General features: G+C 42.7%; 1 protein-coding gene across 6 annotated transcripts in view; it reads left to right on the top strand.

The window, feature by feature from the left end:
• IL12RB2 (interleukin 12 receptor subunit beta 2) overlaps positions 1 to 15,680 on the top strand; it is an 86,024-nt gene that overhangs the window by 28,529 nt on the left and 41,815 nt on the right. For all 6 annotated transcript variants that reach the window (XR_001114217.2, XM_003260164.4, XM_003260163.4 and 3 more), the window contains 2 exons: positions 2,652 to 2,731; positions 14,620 to 14,839. Coding sequence is in view for 5 of the 6 variants with exons in the window: in XM_003260164.4 (XP_003260212.2) it covers positions 2,652 to 2,731; positions 14,620 to 14,839 (300 nt within the window). In the remaining variant the exon portion in view is untranslated. The remainder of the gene's footprint in view (positions 1 to 2,651; positions 2,732 to 14,619; positions 14,840 to 15,680) is intronic.

The raw sequence follows: 15,680 nt of genomic DNA, 5'->3' as shown, positions 1-15,680 counted from the left end.
GGGAAAAGCAGGGTCTTCGGGGAAAGCAAGACCTGGGTTCAGTCCTCAGCTTTGCCATTTACCAGGCCCAAGTCTTTTGTAAATCATTTAACTTTTGCCAGCCTCCTTGTCCTCAGCTATAAAGCAGATGTAATCATATGCACCCTTGCGTTGTGTGAGGGTTAAATGAGATGATGTATATAAAGTGTCCAGACACCACCTGACAGTAGGTGGTTAGTGAATGTCACACCCCCTTTCCTTTGTTGCCTGTGCTTTTTTCCTTTTTGCATCTAAGCTAGCAGATAGAAGTCCCAGGTTTGACTCCTGGGCCACTCTTCATATTCCTGGAGAATTAAGAGCATTTTCAAAATGTTGTACATAAGCATTGCTTACCTCTAAGTCTTCACTGAAAAGATAAATACTACCACTACTGCAAAGGAGAGGAAAGAAAAGAGTGAATGTTTAGAAAAAAACAAAAAAGAAAGTAGCGCAAGAAAGGCAGGAAAAGGAAGTAACAAAGGAAAGGATAGAACAAAAAGAAGGCCCACCTGATGGGGGGCGGAAGTATCGCAGAGAAACCATTAGCTTTCTCAGAGCCAGGCACCTGCATGGTGCAGAGCCAAGGCTATGGGCTCTGGGACAAAACAGATTTGTGTTCAAAGCCTGGCATTTCTGTTGATTAGTTCTGGGACCTTAAGCAAGTTCCTTCACCTTTCAGCACTTCAGTTTTCAAATGCGGGAAACAGCAAGAGCTACACTTGCTGAGCACTCACCATGTGTCAGCACGCTCCACTGAAATTCCCACTCTGCCCTGTGTGACGTGTGGAATTATCACCCTCATCTGACAGATGAGGGAGCTAGCTGAAGGATGTGGTTAGCATTTGTTCAAAGTCCCAGAGCTGGGCTTACCCCGCAGACCTGGCTCGGAAGCTCACACTGACTACTGCAGGAGGAGGGAAGATGGAGCTGTGGATGGGCCCACACAGCACCTGCCCTCTACATGCGGGTACTTGCGCTCCCTTTCTTTCTCTTTTGCTCTTCTCTTAATCTCCTGTTATCCAGGTGGTTGGACTTAATTTTCTAGAAATTTCCATCTGGTTAGATGGAACTTTCTAACCTAGGAAAAAACCCCAGTGCAGCCTCCCCTCAAATACTCTCTAAGTTTCACTGTTGAGGAAATTAGCTTGGTGCAGCTGAAGCCTGTTTTCAGGAGTTGTTTCTACTGGTTCCACTCCTGGCTGTAAATCAAAACAAATCTAAGTGACTTGATGGTAGAGAAAACAAAATGACTTCACTCACTCACGTGAGCATGAACTCATGCACACACACTCACGCTTACACATACAGGAGTTGATTATTTAGTCTCTTTGCAAGTATGTTTGGCTGAAATGAAGTTGGGCCGTATTTGACCATTGTCTTACAGACTGGTGGTTATTTAATCAGTTCAGCCTGTGTTTTGGCATTAAATAGATAATATGTGATTTGTTCATTCGTTACTTAACCATTATTAGGAGCCTATTATATTCTAAGTGCTGCGCTGGGTATGTGGCATATTAAGTGAGATAGGACTTTCCTTTAAGTACATCACTGTCTAATGATCACACACCAAATAATTATACTATACCATGATAAGTCTAGGAATGGAGATGAACACAAGGTTTGTCATTTATATTAGTGTATTTTTACAAGACCAAAAAGTGTTTTTCTATATGAGTTGTATCTTCTCTGTTGAGAATTCTTTCTGCATTCTAGTAAAAAAAAAAAACAAAAAAACCACATATACTTTATTTTTATTTTTTTGCTCTGTCTTATGGTGCTAAAGCCACATGTACTTTCCTTGGGTTATTTTAATAACACATGTTTTGGTTTTTTTTTTTTTTTTTTTTTTTTTTTTTTGAGACGGAGTCTCGCTCTGTCGCCCAGGCTGGAGTGCAGTGGCGCGATGTCGGCTCACTGCAAGCTCCGCCTCCCGGGTTCACGCCATTCTCCTGCCTCAGCCTCCCGAGTAGCTGGGACTACAGGCGCCCGCCAACACGCCTGGCTAATTTTTTGTATTTTTAGTAGAGATGGGGTTTCACCGAATAACGCGTTTTAAGAGTAAGTTAAGGCCGGGTGCAGTGGCTCATGCCTATGTAATCCTAGCACTTTGGGAGGCCAAGGTGGGTGGATCGCTTGAGCTCAGGAGTTTGAGACCAGCCTGGGCAACATGATGAAACCCTGTCTGTACAAAAACTACAGCAATTAGCCAGGCGTGGTGGTGCGCACCTGTAGTCCCAGCTATGTGGGAGGCTGAGGCAGGAGGACTACTTGAGCCTGGGAAGTGGAGGTTGCAGTGAGCCAAGATCGTGCCACTGCATCACTGCATTCCAGCCTAGGCAACAGAGCAAGATCCTGTCTTGAAAAAAAAAAAAAAAAAAAAAAGAGTAAGTTAAGAAACAAATTCCTCATCATTTTTTTTAAATTTGTTTTTAAGGTAACCTTGTTTTTCTGACTTTTTGGCCAAAGATATGTATGTTCATTGTTAAACAAGAAAAAGAAAAAATACTGCGACACACACAGATAATTGAAGTTATCCTCTAATTCTACTCTTCCAGAATCACTTACTGAATGACCAGCTAACTTTCAAAGTAGTAAATATATGAAAATATGTCTTTTTTTCTCCTTTGAAACAGAGCCTACTGGGGTGTTAGATGTCTGGTACATGAAACGGCACATTGACTACAGTAGACAACAGATTTCTCTTTTCTGGAAGGTAAGTTTTAAGTGTCAACTTAAAACTCAAGGGAATAATATCAGTTTCAAGGCAGAAAAAGACCTATTTGCATAGTGGCTTTTATATGAAGCTTCAATGATTTTGCTAGAGCTTATTTTCTCAGACATATTCATGACACACCACAGTGTCATGTGCCTTTGGTGGACAGGGGTGAGAGCTGAGTTCCTTCTTCCACACAGTCACATCGTTTCAATCCCACTTCCTGTAAGATCAAGGTCTTTATCCATCCCTGGCACTTCTACCCTCTGACCCCAACTACATCATCTCTTCTGACCGTTGTCCCCTTTCTGCCCACCCCCATCTCTCCTACATAAATATGCCCAGCAGTGACCATGTCACTTCACTTATTCACTCTTTGGGAAACAAAAGATGAAAAAGCTGTGGATATGGATATTTAATAATGTTTGTTAAGTCACTGAAGAGGGAGAAGGAGGAAAGAAAAAGCTGCTCTACTTTAGGAACAGTAACAGTGGTAGAAAATCACATAAACAGGCCAGGTGCGGTGGCTCACGCCTGTAATCCCAGCACTTTGGGAGGCCAAGGCAGGCAGATCACTTGAGGTCAGGGGTTAGAGACCAGCCTGGCCAGCATGGCGAAACCTCATCTCTACTGAAAATACAAAAATTAGCCAGGCGTGGTGGCACGTGCCTGTAATCCCAGCTACTGGGGAGGCTGAGGCACGAGAATCACTTGAACCCGGGAGGCGGGGGTTGCAGTGAGCCAAGATCATGCCACTGCACTTGAGCTCGGGTGACAGAGTGAGACTCCATTTCAAAAAAAAAAGAAAATCACACAAACAGGAATAGAAAGCAGCCCTTCCTCAGGAATGGTAATAAAACAGTAGTAAATTAGACAACTTTCCAGAAAACAGTGAAGCCTGACATTATCATAGAATGTGAAAGTTTCACAAAGCACCGAAAGCTGGCATTGCCATTTTATTTAATCCTCATAAAAACCCCCTGAGGTAAGTACTGGTATGCCCACTTACCAGTGAATGAGAAAATGAATGAATGAATGAATAAACAAGTATCAGAGAGAGGAAAGAGAGGAAGTTCTTGCCCAAAGTCACCCAGCTACTAAGCACAGACCTGAGACTGAAACCTTATCCAGAACTGCTGCATCGTGACTCATCTTTGCTGAAGGAAAATGCTGTGTGATTTGAAATGAGCTACTGATTAGCACGCTCATAAGAGGTTTCCTGGTGAACTGCACTCTTTATTTCTCAGAACTCACATCCCCTTCACTACACCTCTTCCAGTTGAGGATAGAAAGTTTTGGAATTATGAATCTGAATGAGCACAAAACCAGAAGAGTAAGAATAACAATTATAAAGTCCTCTGATGGGGTTCACATGATGGGTTTTGATGGGTTTTGATCATTGCACTCTTCTTCAGTTTTAAGAAATGAGTTATTTCTTCTTCTTTCTCCTCCCTGTCTCTCTCACACACGCATAAAATGTCTGGTATAAGAAGAGACTACTATAAATAGCCTGGTGAATCACGATCAGGCTCTTCACTTTGAAACTAACACTGCAGCTCAAAATTTATTTTAAAATGAATCTACTTTTAATAGCAAGACAATTCTCAAAGCAGGACATTTAGAACAGCCATAATTTGTGAATATTATAGAAGAACCCAGCCTAATTATTTCCTTTTCACGAGCAAGTGACTGGTTAAAACCAAAATTCCTCCTCTCATGTAAAGGTTTCTCCTCCAAAAACGTCCTCAACAGTGATATGGAAAGATATGCTACGTGTTAATCTATTCCACGCCTCTCAACTCAAGGGTTTCTCTCAGTAGAATGAGGGTAATGATACCGGTATCTGCAGAGCTGACAAGACCATTGTGGGGATCAGCAAATGAGAGGACACAAATGTAAAAATCACGAGGGCCACCAGTGTAAAATTCATCAGTGCAGCATGATGCATGTTTACCCTAACGGTGAAAGCTCCATGCCTGCGTGCTTCTCACTGTAATAAACAGAGTTCATAGTGGACATCATCGTGGTTCCCTGAAACCAGCACCAGAGTGAAGTCAAAATAAGTATGTGTCGGCCATGAGTGATGCTTGGTAAATGTGAGTATGCGATTTCTTCTCTGCTGCCCTGATTTTATTTCTATCTTCACGAGGCTTAGGTTCTATAATGAGGTCTTGGAATTTGGAGGGACTTCAAAGCTCTTCTAGTTCAGCCTTCCTTTCATTATAAACATTGCTCCTACTCCTGACAGGACAGACAGATGTCTCAGTGGGGATATTCTGGGACAGGGAGAATCTCACTTTGTAGTCTACCCATGCCATGGTTGAACATCTCTTATTGTTTAGAAAATGTTTCCTTTTGTGTAGTCAGAATTGTGGGCTCAAGAAGGATGCCTGGGGTTGGAACTGGCTTATAAGAAACCAAAAAGGGCCAGGCACAGTGGCTCACGCCCATAATCCCTAATCCCAGCACTTGGGGAGGTCGAGGTGGGCAAAGCACTTAAGTCCAGGAGTTTGAGACCATCCTGGCCAACATGCTGAAACCCTGTCTCTACCAAAATACAAAAAAATTAGCTGGGCATGGTGATGCTCACCTGTAGTCTCAGCTACTTGGGAGATTGAAGCAGGAGAATCCCTTGAACCCGGGAGGCAGAGGTTGTAGTGAGCTGAGATCGCGCCACAGTACTCCAGCCTGAGTGACACAGCAAAACGAAGGAAGGAAGGAAGGAAGGGAAGGGAAGGAAGGGAAGGGGGGGGGAAGGGGAGGGGAGGGGGGAGGGGAGGGAGGGAGGGGAGGGGAGGGAAGGGAAGGGAAGGGAAGGGAAGGGAAGGGAAGGGAAGGGAAGGGGGGAAGGAAGGAGAAAGAAAATAGAGAAAGAGAAAGGAAAGAGAAAGAAAGAAAGAAAGAAAAGAAAGAAAGAAAAGAAAGAAGAAAAAGAAAGAAAAGAAAGGAAGCAAAGAAAGGAAGGAAAGAAAGAGAAAGAAAAAGGTAAGCACTAGAAGCTTCTATAACTTGATGTCAGATGGTGGTCATCAAAAGCCAACCTCAAAACCTTCAGTGACTCTCTAGTCTAAGAGGCTCCCCAAGGAAAGTTGGACGCAGTCCTAAATTGTCACAGGATTAAGTCCTTTTCTGTCAAACTTGGGCTTCTTTAATGGCCCCAAACAGGCCACTCAGCTGAGGGTGGGAATGGAAACACTGACCAGAGTTACTGAGCAGTCCTGCTTTGGACCATAGAGCCAGAGAGTTGTAGACTTCTAGAGCCAAAGGGGTTTAACTGTCATGTAGTCTCACCCCACAGTTTAAAACGTGGAAACTGAGGTTTCAAGAGGTGACTTCCAGTGAGGGGATTTCAGGTGATTTGAGTCCGCTCTTATCCCAGCCTCTAACAGGGATTCCTCATGCCACTCTCAGGCAGACTTGGGAATTCAAGGGAATGCTGTGGTACAAGGGACTCATCTAAGTGTCAGGCTAGAAGGAAAACTCTGCAGCCCGATCGCTTTGTGATAGGGCCCACGTCATACCTCACTGGGGAAAGGGAGCAAGGGCATGTGTGGTGGTTTTTTGGGTTTTTTTGTTTGTTTGTTTTTGTTTTTTTTTTTCCTTTGAGCAACTCTGGGAAACCAAATGCAAGAAACACCCACCACTGCAAAGAAGGAAATTTCATGCCTTGGCATCAAAGGAAGCCCCAAGTAAAACCCCATTTGCCTGTGAATAAAGTGAGAGCGCTTTTCTCTTGCATATGGGGAAATGTGAGATGACCTTTCACTTTTGTAGGATGTTTACATTAGAGGAGAACAACTCCGTGCTGATTGGGTGCAGCCCCTGGGGGTTGGGGTGGGAGTGTGTGTGTGAGTGTGGGTGTCAATGTGAGTGTAAGGATGTGAGTGTGTGGAAGGCGTGGGAGTGTGGGCATGTGAGTAGGGTGCGAATATGTAGGTATGTGAGTGTGTGTGTATGTATGAATGGGAGCATGTGTCAGTGTGTGAGGATGTGAGGATGTTGGTGAAGGAGACCTTTGCTTTGTTATGGTTTGTCACTCCTTTTCCCATGCCTTAGTTTCTCCTGAAAGTACCATTTCCTCAAAAATATCTTGTACTACTTTTTAAAATCATACCTTTTTTTTTTTGAGACAGTGTCTCATTCTGTTCCCCAGGCTGAAGTGCGGTGGCACAATCTCGGCTCACTGCAGCCTTCACCTCCTGTGTTCAAGTGATCCTCCCACCTCAGCCTCCCAAGTAGCTGAGACTACAGGCATCCATCACCACGCCTAGCTAATTTTTGCTTGTCACAGAGACAGGGTTTCACCATGTTGCCCAGGCTAGTCACAGACTCCTGGGTTCAAGTGATCTGCCCACCTCAACCTCCCAAAATGCTGGAACTACAGGCGTGAGCCACCACACCTGGCCCATAGCTATTTGTAAGAGGAAAAATACTTTCAATGTTGAAGCCAAAAAGTACAGCCTAATCTATGAAATGAAACAAGAACACCTGGGTATTGTTAAAACCACAAATGCAATAAAAGTAAAAAATGTTGCTTGATTACAAACAGCCCCAGGGTTGGATTAGGCCCCTTTTAACAATCCTGTCCCTCAAACTTCCTTTCTCCTCTCCTTCTGTACTGTTTCATATTGTATCCTTTCCTTAATTAAGTATCTCAATCCATGATTCCAATATACTTCTTTTCTAGTTAAAACAGCATGTATCTTTTAAGAAGAAAACCACCTTTCATATACATATAAAAAAAGATATGAGAACCAGTAAAGCCACATCAACCTTTCCAGTTTCCTCTCTTAATTTCTTTAGCATCCTCTCGTTATCTTGATCTTAGCAAATCACAAACTTTTGAAATTTGAGGCCATGAGTCTGGAAGAGAAATATTCATGTTAAGCTCATTCATTCGCTCAAACAAACATACGAAGCTCTTCTTTAGTGTTAGACACTGTACTGCATAGCTGGGCTATGGAAGTGAACGAGACAAATCCAGTCCTCATGTCCTGGACCTCACAGTCCAGCAAGAGGATAGCAGCAGCAGCAGGATGCTGGGGACACTTGGGTGTCAGGGAGGTCCAGCAAGAGGACAGGAGCAGGAGCAGGAGGCTGGGGACACTTGGGTGTGAGGGAGCAGTTCCAGGTTCAGGTGGAGGGATGTGGTTGGGCTCGCCTAGTGGAGCAGGGGAGTGGTAAGCAATCAGAGAGGGACACCTCTATGGATTTGGCATGGAAAGGATTACCTTGCACTGTTCCATGGAAATATAAGCAAGCCACAAATGTGAGCAACATGCATGATTAAAAATTTTTATGTAGCCAAATTTTAAAATGTAAAAAGAAACAGGTGAAATTAATTTTAATAATTTTTTTTTTTTTTTTTTGAGATAGAGTCTCTCTCTGTCGCCCAGGCTGGAGTGCAGTGGCGTGATCTTGGCTCACTGCAACCTCCGCCTCCTAAATTCAAGTGATTCTTGTGCCTCAGCCTCCCAGGTAACTCAGATTACAGGTATGTGCCACCATGCCTGGCTAATTTTTGTATTTTTAGTAGACACGAGATTTTGCCATGTTGGCCAGACTGGTCTCAAACTCCTGACCTCAAGTGATCCTCCCGCCTCAGCCTCCCAAAGTGCTGGGATTACAGGCGTGAGCCACGGCTCTCGGCCTAATAATACGTTTTATCTAACCCAGTAGATCCAGAACATTGTCATTTCACCATGTAATCAATTTTTAAAATTATTTGGATATTTTATAACCTTTTTATCCTACCAAGTTTTCAACAACTGGTGAGTCTACTAAGTGCCAGTATGGGCACATTGGTTAAGACTTCACCCTCCAGACAGTAGCACATCTTGGCTCGGACTAACCATGTTTCAAGGGCTCCATGACTTCCTACAGCTAGGGGCTCCCTCCCATATTCAGCAGCACAGCTCCTGTGTTTTGAGAGCAATACAGAGAGAGTTAAGAAAACTCCGACCGGGCATGGTGGCTCATGCCTGTAATCTAAGCACTTTGGGAGGCCGAGGTGGGAGGATCACCTGAGGTCAGGAGTTCAAGACCAGCCAAACCCTGTCTCTACTAAAAATACAAAAATATTAGCCAGGCATGGTAGCATACAGCTGCAATTCCAGCTACTCAAGAGGCTGAGGCGGGAGAATCGCTTGAACCCAGGAAGCAGAGTTGCAGTGAGCCGAGATCACGCCACTGCACTCCAGCCTGGACGACAGTGTGAGACTCCATTTCAAAAAGAAAAAAAAGAAAGAAAACTCTTGGTTCCAAAAGTGGGGAAAAGATTTAGTGTTTTTTATTTGTTATACGAGGTAATTCATTTTGACAAACAGCTACCCTCAAACCACAGAAGATGGAAAGAAAGAGAAGATAGCAAGCCCCGTATACCAATTTACGGCACAGCCTCAGAGAGACTGTTGTGAAAGGAACAGCTTATTCAGTACATTCACTTTGTCTCTTTCTCCTTGTATTTCTCTCTCATATGCAGAATATTCCAACCTATATCACATTGCACTGAAGTGATGAATTCTTTGGCCTCCTCATATGAAAAAGCTTGTTAAAAGTGGAAAGTATTATTTGGGACCTGATTTATATTGATGTAGGACAAAGGTCTATTGTAAATCCCTAGTGAGGATTGGCTGCCAGGACCTTGGGGCATTTATATAATTATAGGAGCTATCCGATCTCAGAATCAATATTTAAATACAAAAGCAGCAGATGGTACAATTTAGATTGTTTTGTTGCAATATTCAATTCTATCTCCCCCTTCGCAATCCTGGCCCATCACAGGCAGGCACAGCATTTCCAAAGATATTTTTGGAAAGAAAGGGCTGCTTTTCCTTGCTTACTAGTCACACATGTTATGCCAGCTGAAAGTAGGGAATTTTGATTGGACAGCAGAATGTGGCCAGTGCAAAAAAAATAAGAGAGTAGGTAGCCAAGAATTAACAGAAGATAGAAAGAGGAGATGGGAAGGGCATTTTAAAGTTTTGCTTTCATGAAAGTTTCTCTTATTTTTCTGTTTTTCTAGCTGCCAAACAAGATAGAAATCATTATGCCAGGGTCACCACCAAGAGGTTTGACTATCAGTTAAGTCAGTTCAGTATAGCAGAACACTGGGGAGTATCTAGGAAGTGCTAGCATGGTCCAGCAGTTAAGAGTTCACCTCTTGGTAGAGCTGTGCCACCTGGGTTTGCGATCCAGCCTCACTACTTATTGGCTGGATGTTCTTGGGCAAAGTGCTAAACTCTCTGCTCCTTATTTTACTCACGAGTAAAGTGCAGATCACATGAAGTTGTTGTGAAGATTAATGAAATCGTTGTGAAAAGTGTTAAGTTATTGTTATGAGGCAAACATTGTACATGACATTGAGGGTGCTAGTGGGAAGATAGATCCTTAGACAGTTTCAATGGGGTGTTTTCTAAAATGTCCAGGTGAGGGTTGTCTATTTTTTTTTTTTTTTTTTTTTGAGAGAGGTTCTCACTCTGTCACCCAGGTTGGAGTACAGTGGTGTGATATTAGCTCACTATAACCTCTGCCTCCTGGGTTCAAGCAATTCTCCCACCTCAGCCTCTCGAGTAGCTGTGATTATAGGCCTGCACCATTATGCCCAGCTAATTTTTATATTTTTAGTAGAAACAAGGTTTCACCATGTTGGCCGAGCTGGTCTCAAACTCTTGGCTTCGAGTGATTTGCCCACCTCGGCCTCCCAAAGTGCTGGGATTACAGGTGTGAGCCACCGCGCGCGGCCGAGGATTGTCTTTTGAATCACTTCATTTGGACTGGGGTTGCAGAAGGCAGTCACGAGTTTTAAAATCAAGATGCCCACAAAAACTTACAAATTACATGTATTTTGTAACCAACTGAATGGCATTGGTGAGACTTCCATATAGAACAGAAGAGTAGGCCAAGAGTCAAGATGACCTAGCTCTTCATAGACTGGTAGAAGAGTCATGTAAGTGTATTAGCAAAACTGACAATCGTGATATTTTTATGTTACTTTAGAGTAACTGAGAGAAGGGAAGTCACCAAGAGTCTTAACATGTGCCAAGCACTCTTTAAAACGGTTTACCTCCCTTAACTCATTGAATGCTCCAGTAAGCCTATACTGTACATGACAGTATCCGTATTTTATAAATGAGGGCACTGGGGCTCAAAAACGGAAAATAATTTGCCCAAGATCATACAGCTGCTATGTGGTAGAGCAAGAAAGCAAAGGATCTGCTCTAATAAGAAAAAAATCAAAGTCAACAGTATTCCAAAGCCAAAATCAAAAGAAATAAAAGCTGTGATTAATAGTGTTCAGATTCCCCCAGCTGTCTAAGGTCTAGATTATAGACCCTCTTCTTTGATACAGGCTAAGCGCCAACAGATTTTTTTTTATTATTTGCATCGGGGAAGTTCAGAAGTAGAGCATTACTTTATGAGAAGTTCAGTACGTTTTTTAAATCTTAAGAAGACATGATTTATCAATTCATGGAGACACCCCTCCTCCAATAGATCTTTAATTAAAAATAAAAACAGATGCATTGCATTCTGAAATGTGTCAGATTTTGTCCTGTCATGGATTACATTTACCACGTTTTTAATGCTGAAAGCTTTTTCAGGCAGCAGAACTCTTACAGTAGGTTTACCGAGAGAGCCGTTCACTCTTTAGTTCTCAGACAAAGCCAAGTCAGAAAGGCTTTCCATAATAAACTTAAATCATTTCCCATAGGACAGAGCAGAAAGAAAACTGAAGGAGAGAGGCAATGGGACTGTGGTTCCTTTATAACATATTCTTACCAATAGGAGAAGGTGACAATGACAGTAGGAACACTGGCCTGAGACCCATTCTTAGCACTGTCAGAGTAGGAACAAGAGGTGGCAGGTCTTGGAGACACTCCCAGGGATGCAAGACACATTCTGGATACTGCGCACCGCTCTCACATCCACCAGAGGGCACTCAAAAATCTCACATTACTTTTCTGTGGGGACTATTTGAAACAGTTCCTTGACTTCCCCAAGCTTCAACATCCTCAAAATCAGAATGGACAGTTACAAGGGATAAATGGGACATTAGACATAAAACTCCTGGCTCATGGTATAGCCCAATAAATGTTGGTGTTTCCTTTATCATTCACCCAAACCAGCAGCACCAGCATACAAATGAGTTGATCTGGGAAGAGTCGGCGGGCTCCTCCGGTTTGCAGTCCTTCTGAGCTCACAGCTCGTCTCCTGTGACTCAGAACCTGCTAACTCTGGAAAAAAAGGGATTCTCGGTCTCCACCCTTCCCAAACGGATGAACTCGTGCTGCCTGTTCGTGCTGCATGTCAGAATGTACCAAACCTCACAATTAGAGAAGTTGCTTTGCAATTTTGGGCTGGAAGGGTGACTGGGGATTTCAACTGTGAAACACAGCTGCCCACACCTACCAGTTCATTGTCTCAGGCTTGCCTGTATAGGGAGCAGCACGTCATAACAGAGGGAACATTGGCCTAGAAGTTGAGAGCTCTGGATTCTGCGCCTACCTTCTTCATCTGTCCATTGAATGGCCTTAAATAAGTCACATCATGCCCCTGGGCCCCTGTTTTCCCACTTATAAAATGAATCATTGAATTAATTGTTAATCTGTAGATTCACCTCCAGTTTGGTGGTTCCTTGATGATAATCCCTTCCATCAGGGCAAGGCATAATCCAGGAGTGATGGACTACATACACCATTTGCAAACTTTATGCTGCCTTAAAAAAAAAAAAAAAAACCCTGAACTGATTACACTGTTTTCAGTTGCTTTAGGAGAATACGTGGCTAAATATCTGTTTTCCTATTGGCTCACTGAAGTTTTTGTTCCATGGACCCTGTCGGACCAGTTAGGCTTGTTTTTCAATTTGATTAAGGAGACCAATTACCTAAGAAAGGATAATCGTTATTCCAAAAATTGAGTTTGACATCTTATATCAGCCTAACCCATGGGATACCATATTTACTTGTCCACCTACTTCCATCCCACTCCCACCTTTTCATTGATATTTTCAACTCTAAAATATGGGATGTGAAGGGGAAAATGTAAGAGTCTGGGTCCGCGTCCTCTGGAAAACTTCATGATCCTTCAGAGCCACACTCCTATTTACTAGACTGTGCACAGCCATTGGATCCAAGATAACATTTCACCCCTTCCTTTAGCACTTTACTATTATATCAAATGAGATTTCTGGGATGTTTATGAAGGACAGTGGGAGGGAGATAAGAAGACTGGTTTGCAATGTTAGCGTGGAACTGAAGCCTCTTGGGTCCCTGGCCAGAAAGAAGAGTTTTGTGAGCTCAGTTAACTCTTGGGAAGTACCTTAGGGTTGGAAAACTTGGGGTGTGAGTGCAAGTAACAGTCCTATCTCTGGACTTGCAGAAGAGACGGATAGGGAAGGATGGAGTGAGAGATAGCTGAGGGGATGGTCTTCCCTCGCCAGTGTCTGCTTTAATTTATTGTTTTTCTCCTCTGACAAAGGGCATATTTAATAATAATAGTTCAGAACATCCTACTCTAAAAACCACTTGCTCATTCTAATCCATACAACAGGACTATGAGATCAGCTGCGACAGATGTTTGAAATGCTGACTTTAGGGAAAGGCAGAACATCCACACAAAAGGGCCACAGCAACATGACATCCACCTGGTGCACTGACTATGGTTTAAGATCTAGTTTTGGGCCTTTTGGATCCAGAAGGGTCACCAGAATGGACCTGCATTAATCAAGCTTCCAGAAATGGAAATATAAAAACTAGATGCTCATGGATTAATTTCAGCAAGAAACGCAGCTGTGGGGCCAACCAGAAGGCTCGAGTCAGCAGACTGGAACATTCCCTCCCAGTATGCTAATGGCTTCAGAAGCCAAATTATAATCAGAAGGCCAATTTATTCACTTAAAGTGAAAAATGCAGATTATAAGTGAACCAGATGTTCATGTTAGCCCAGCCTTTCCTGACAAACGACAAAGGAAACCAAATTATTAGAAGAGAGCTTGGTGAGCAGGGAACCCAAGCAAGAGGCATTTGCTGACTACAGTGTGTCTTTCAGCAAAGGCAGCTGGAGGCCCCCCACCCATGGAAGGGACAGCCTTGCCAAGAAAACTGTAGCACCAGAATCTGGTGAGCAAGCCTTCCTCACCTTGCATTAGGCATGGATGGGCACCGCCAATGCTAGACTTGACAACTCTCCATATTCTATGCTTCTGTTTCCCATGGTCCTTGTCAAAACAGGGTTATAATATAAATAATTAGTTCTCTGCTTACTTTCTGGGATTGCTCCCAAATGATCTCAATTGGAATTTTTGCAGTTCCAAAAGTTGTTAGTCACACGTTTATGAACAGTGTCTTAGTTTCCTAGCACAGATGGCTAATTGAATTCACTAAATGAAGATTTGACTAGGTTAGCTCTTGAAAAGCTTCTGTTTCATGTCTTGAGCAGCAGTGCACTTTCTGTAGAAAAGGTTGTATGTGTGTGTGTGATTTACAGATTTAGAAATGGAGACTAGAGGGGCTGAGGGCCTTGCCCTTGGGCTGTGTAAACAGTAGAGCTGGAACTCAAATCCAGATCTTCTGAGTTGAGATTCTACACTTGTTCTATTGGATGTGACCAAGTTGTCTACTATTAGTAAGTTTCATTTTAAAGCAAAACAGAAAATCAATGTGTTCTTAAGAATTATCTTTTAAAAACGTTAACTGATTTTTTATGTCCTAAATGGAAGGGAGGGGAAGGTGGGTGTTGCATAAAAGTGTGTAGCAGGGAACATGAGATGATATGAATAAAAAGGTCACTTAGCTGTAGCTGCCTAGTACATCTGTACCCTTGAGGTCCAGGCACAGAGCATCAGTGATCTTGTCTGGGAGTAAATAGTGAATAAATGTGTCTTGTTGCAGCATCTGAGTGTCTCGGAGGCAAGAGGAAAAATTCTCCACTATCAGGTGACCTTGCAGGAGCTGACAGGAGGGAAAGCCATGACACAGAACATCACAGGACACACCTCCTGGACCACAGTCATTCCTAGAACCGGAAATTGGGCTGTGGCTGTGTCTGCAGCAAATTCAAAAGGCACTTCTCTGCCCACTCGCATTAACATAATGAACCTGTGTGAGGCAGGTAAGTTCTCATTTTTCTTTAACATTGCATGTGGAAAACTGTGTCTTACTCATCTCTTATCTCCTGCAGGCCCAACCCAGGACCTAAAATGAGTAGCTAGGGGTTCAGGCTTTGGAGTCAACAGCTTTCAGAGGCTTTTTTTTTTTTTCCAATCAGCCTATGAGTAGCCTTGGACAAGTGAATGAACACCTCTGAGCTTCAATGTCCTTCTCTCTAAAATAGGAATTATATTGCCTGTCTCATAGGTCATTTTGAAACTAAATATTAATACATAGCAGGTATTTAATACATTGTAGTTAAGGAAATGCTAGTTACATTAAATTGAACACCAATATCTGACTAGCTTTTATAGAAGCAGGAGTAATATGTGTTAAGTTTCAGGAAACATTTTACACCTAAAGTCAAAATATATTTTAAAACCAAAGCCGGGGATGGTGGTGTGTACCTGTGGTCCCAGCTACTTAGGACTATGAGACGGGAGGATTGCTTAAGCCCAGGAGTGGAGTTCCACGCCAGTCTGGGCCTCACAGTGAGATTCCTTTCATCAAAAACAAATAAATAAATAAATACAACCAATAATATTGAGATTCTGACTCTAATGAAACTATAGTAAAATTTTGTTTTACCACAGCCCTTTATTGCACAAGCTTAGACACATATCCAATTACCTTTATCAGAAAATTCCCAACTAGATGTACAGTCACACTTTATAGTCATATCCTCTGAAAATTAACTTCTCAGGATAAAAGCTCACAATTAGGCAAGGAAATTGATATTAATCCTATTTCTCAAGATCTGTATTATAAAAGAATTCCATGTCAAGTTCATTGGCCTAACTTCA

The sequence above is a fragment of the Nomascus leucogenys genome, chromosome 12 (genome assembly GCF_006542625.1).
Source record: "Nomascus leucogenys isolate Asia chromosome 12, Asia_NLE_v1, whole genome shotgun sequence".
Lineage (NCBI taxonomy): Eukaryota > Metazoa > Chordata > Mammalia > Primates > Hylobatidae > Nomascus > Nomascus leucogenys.
Note: the sequence above shows the minus strand (reverse complement) of the source record. Positions and strands in the feature narration are given on the sequence as shown.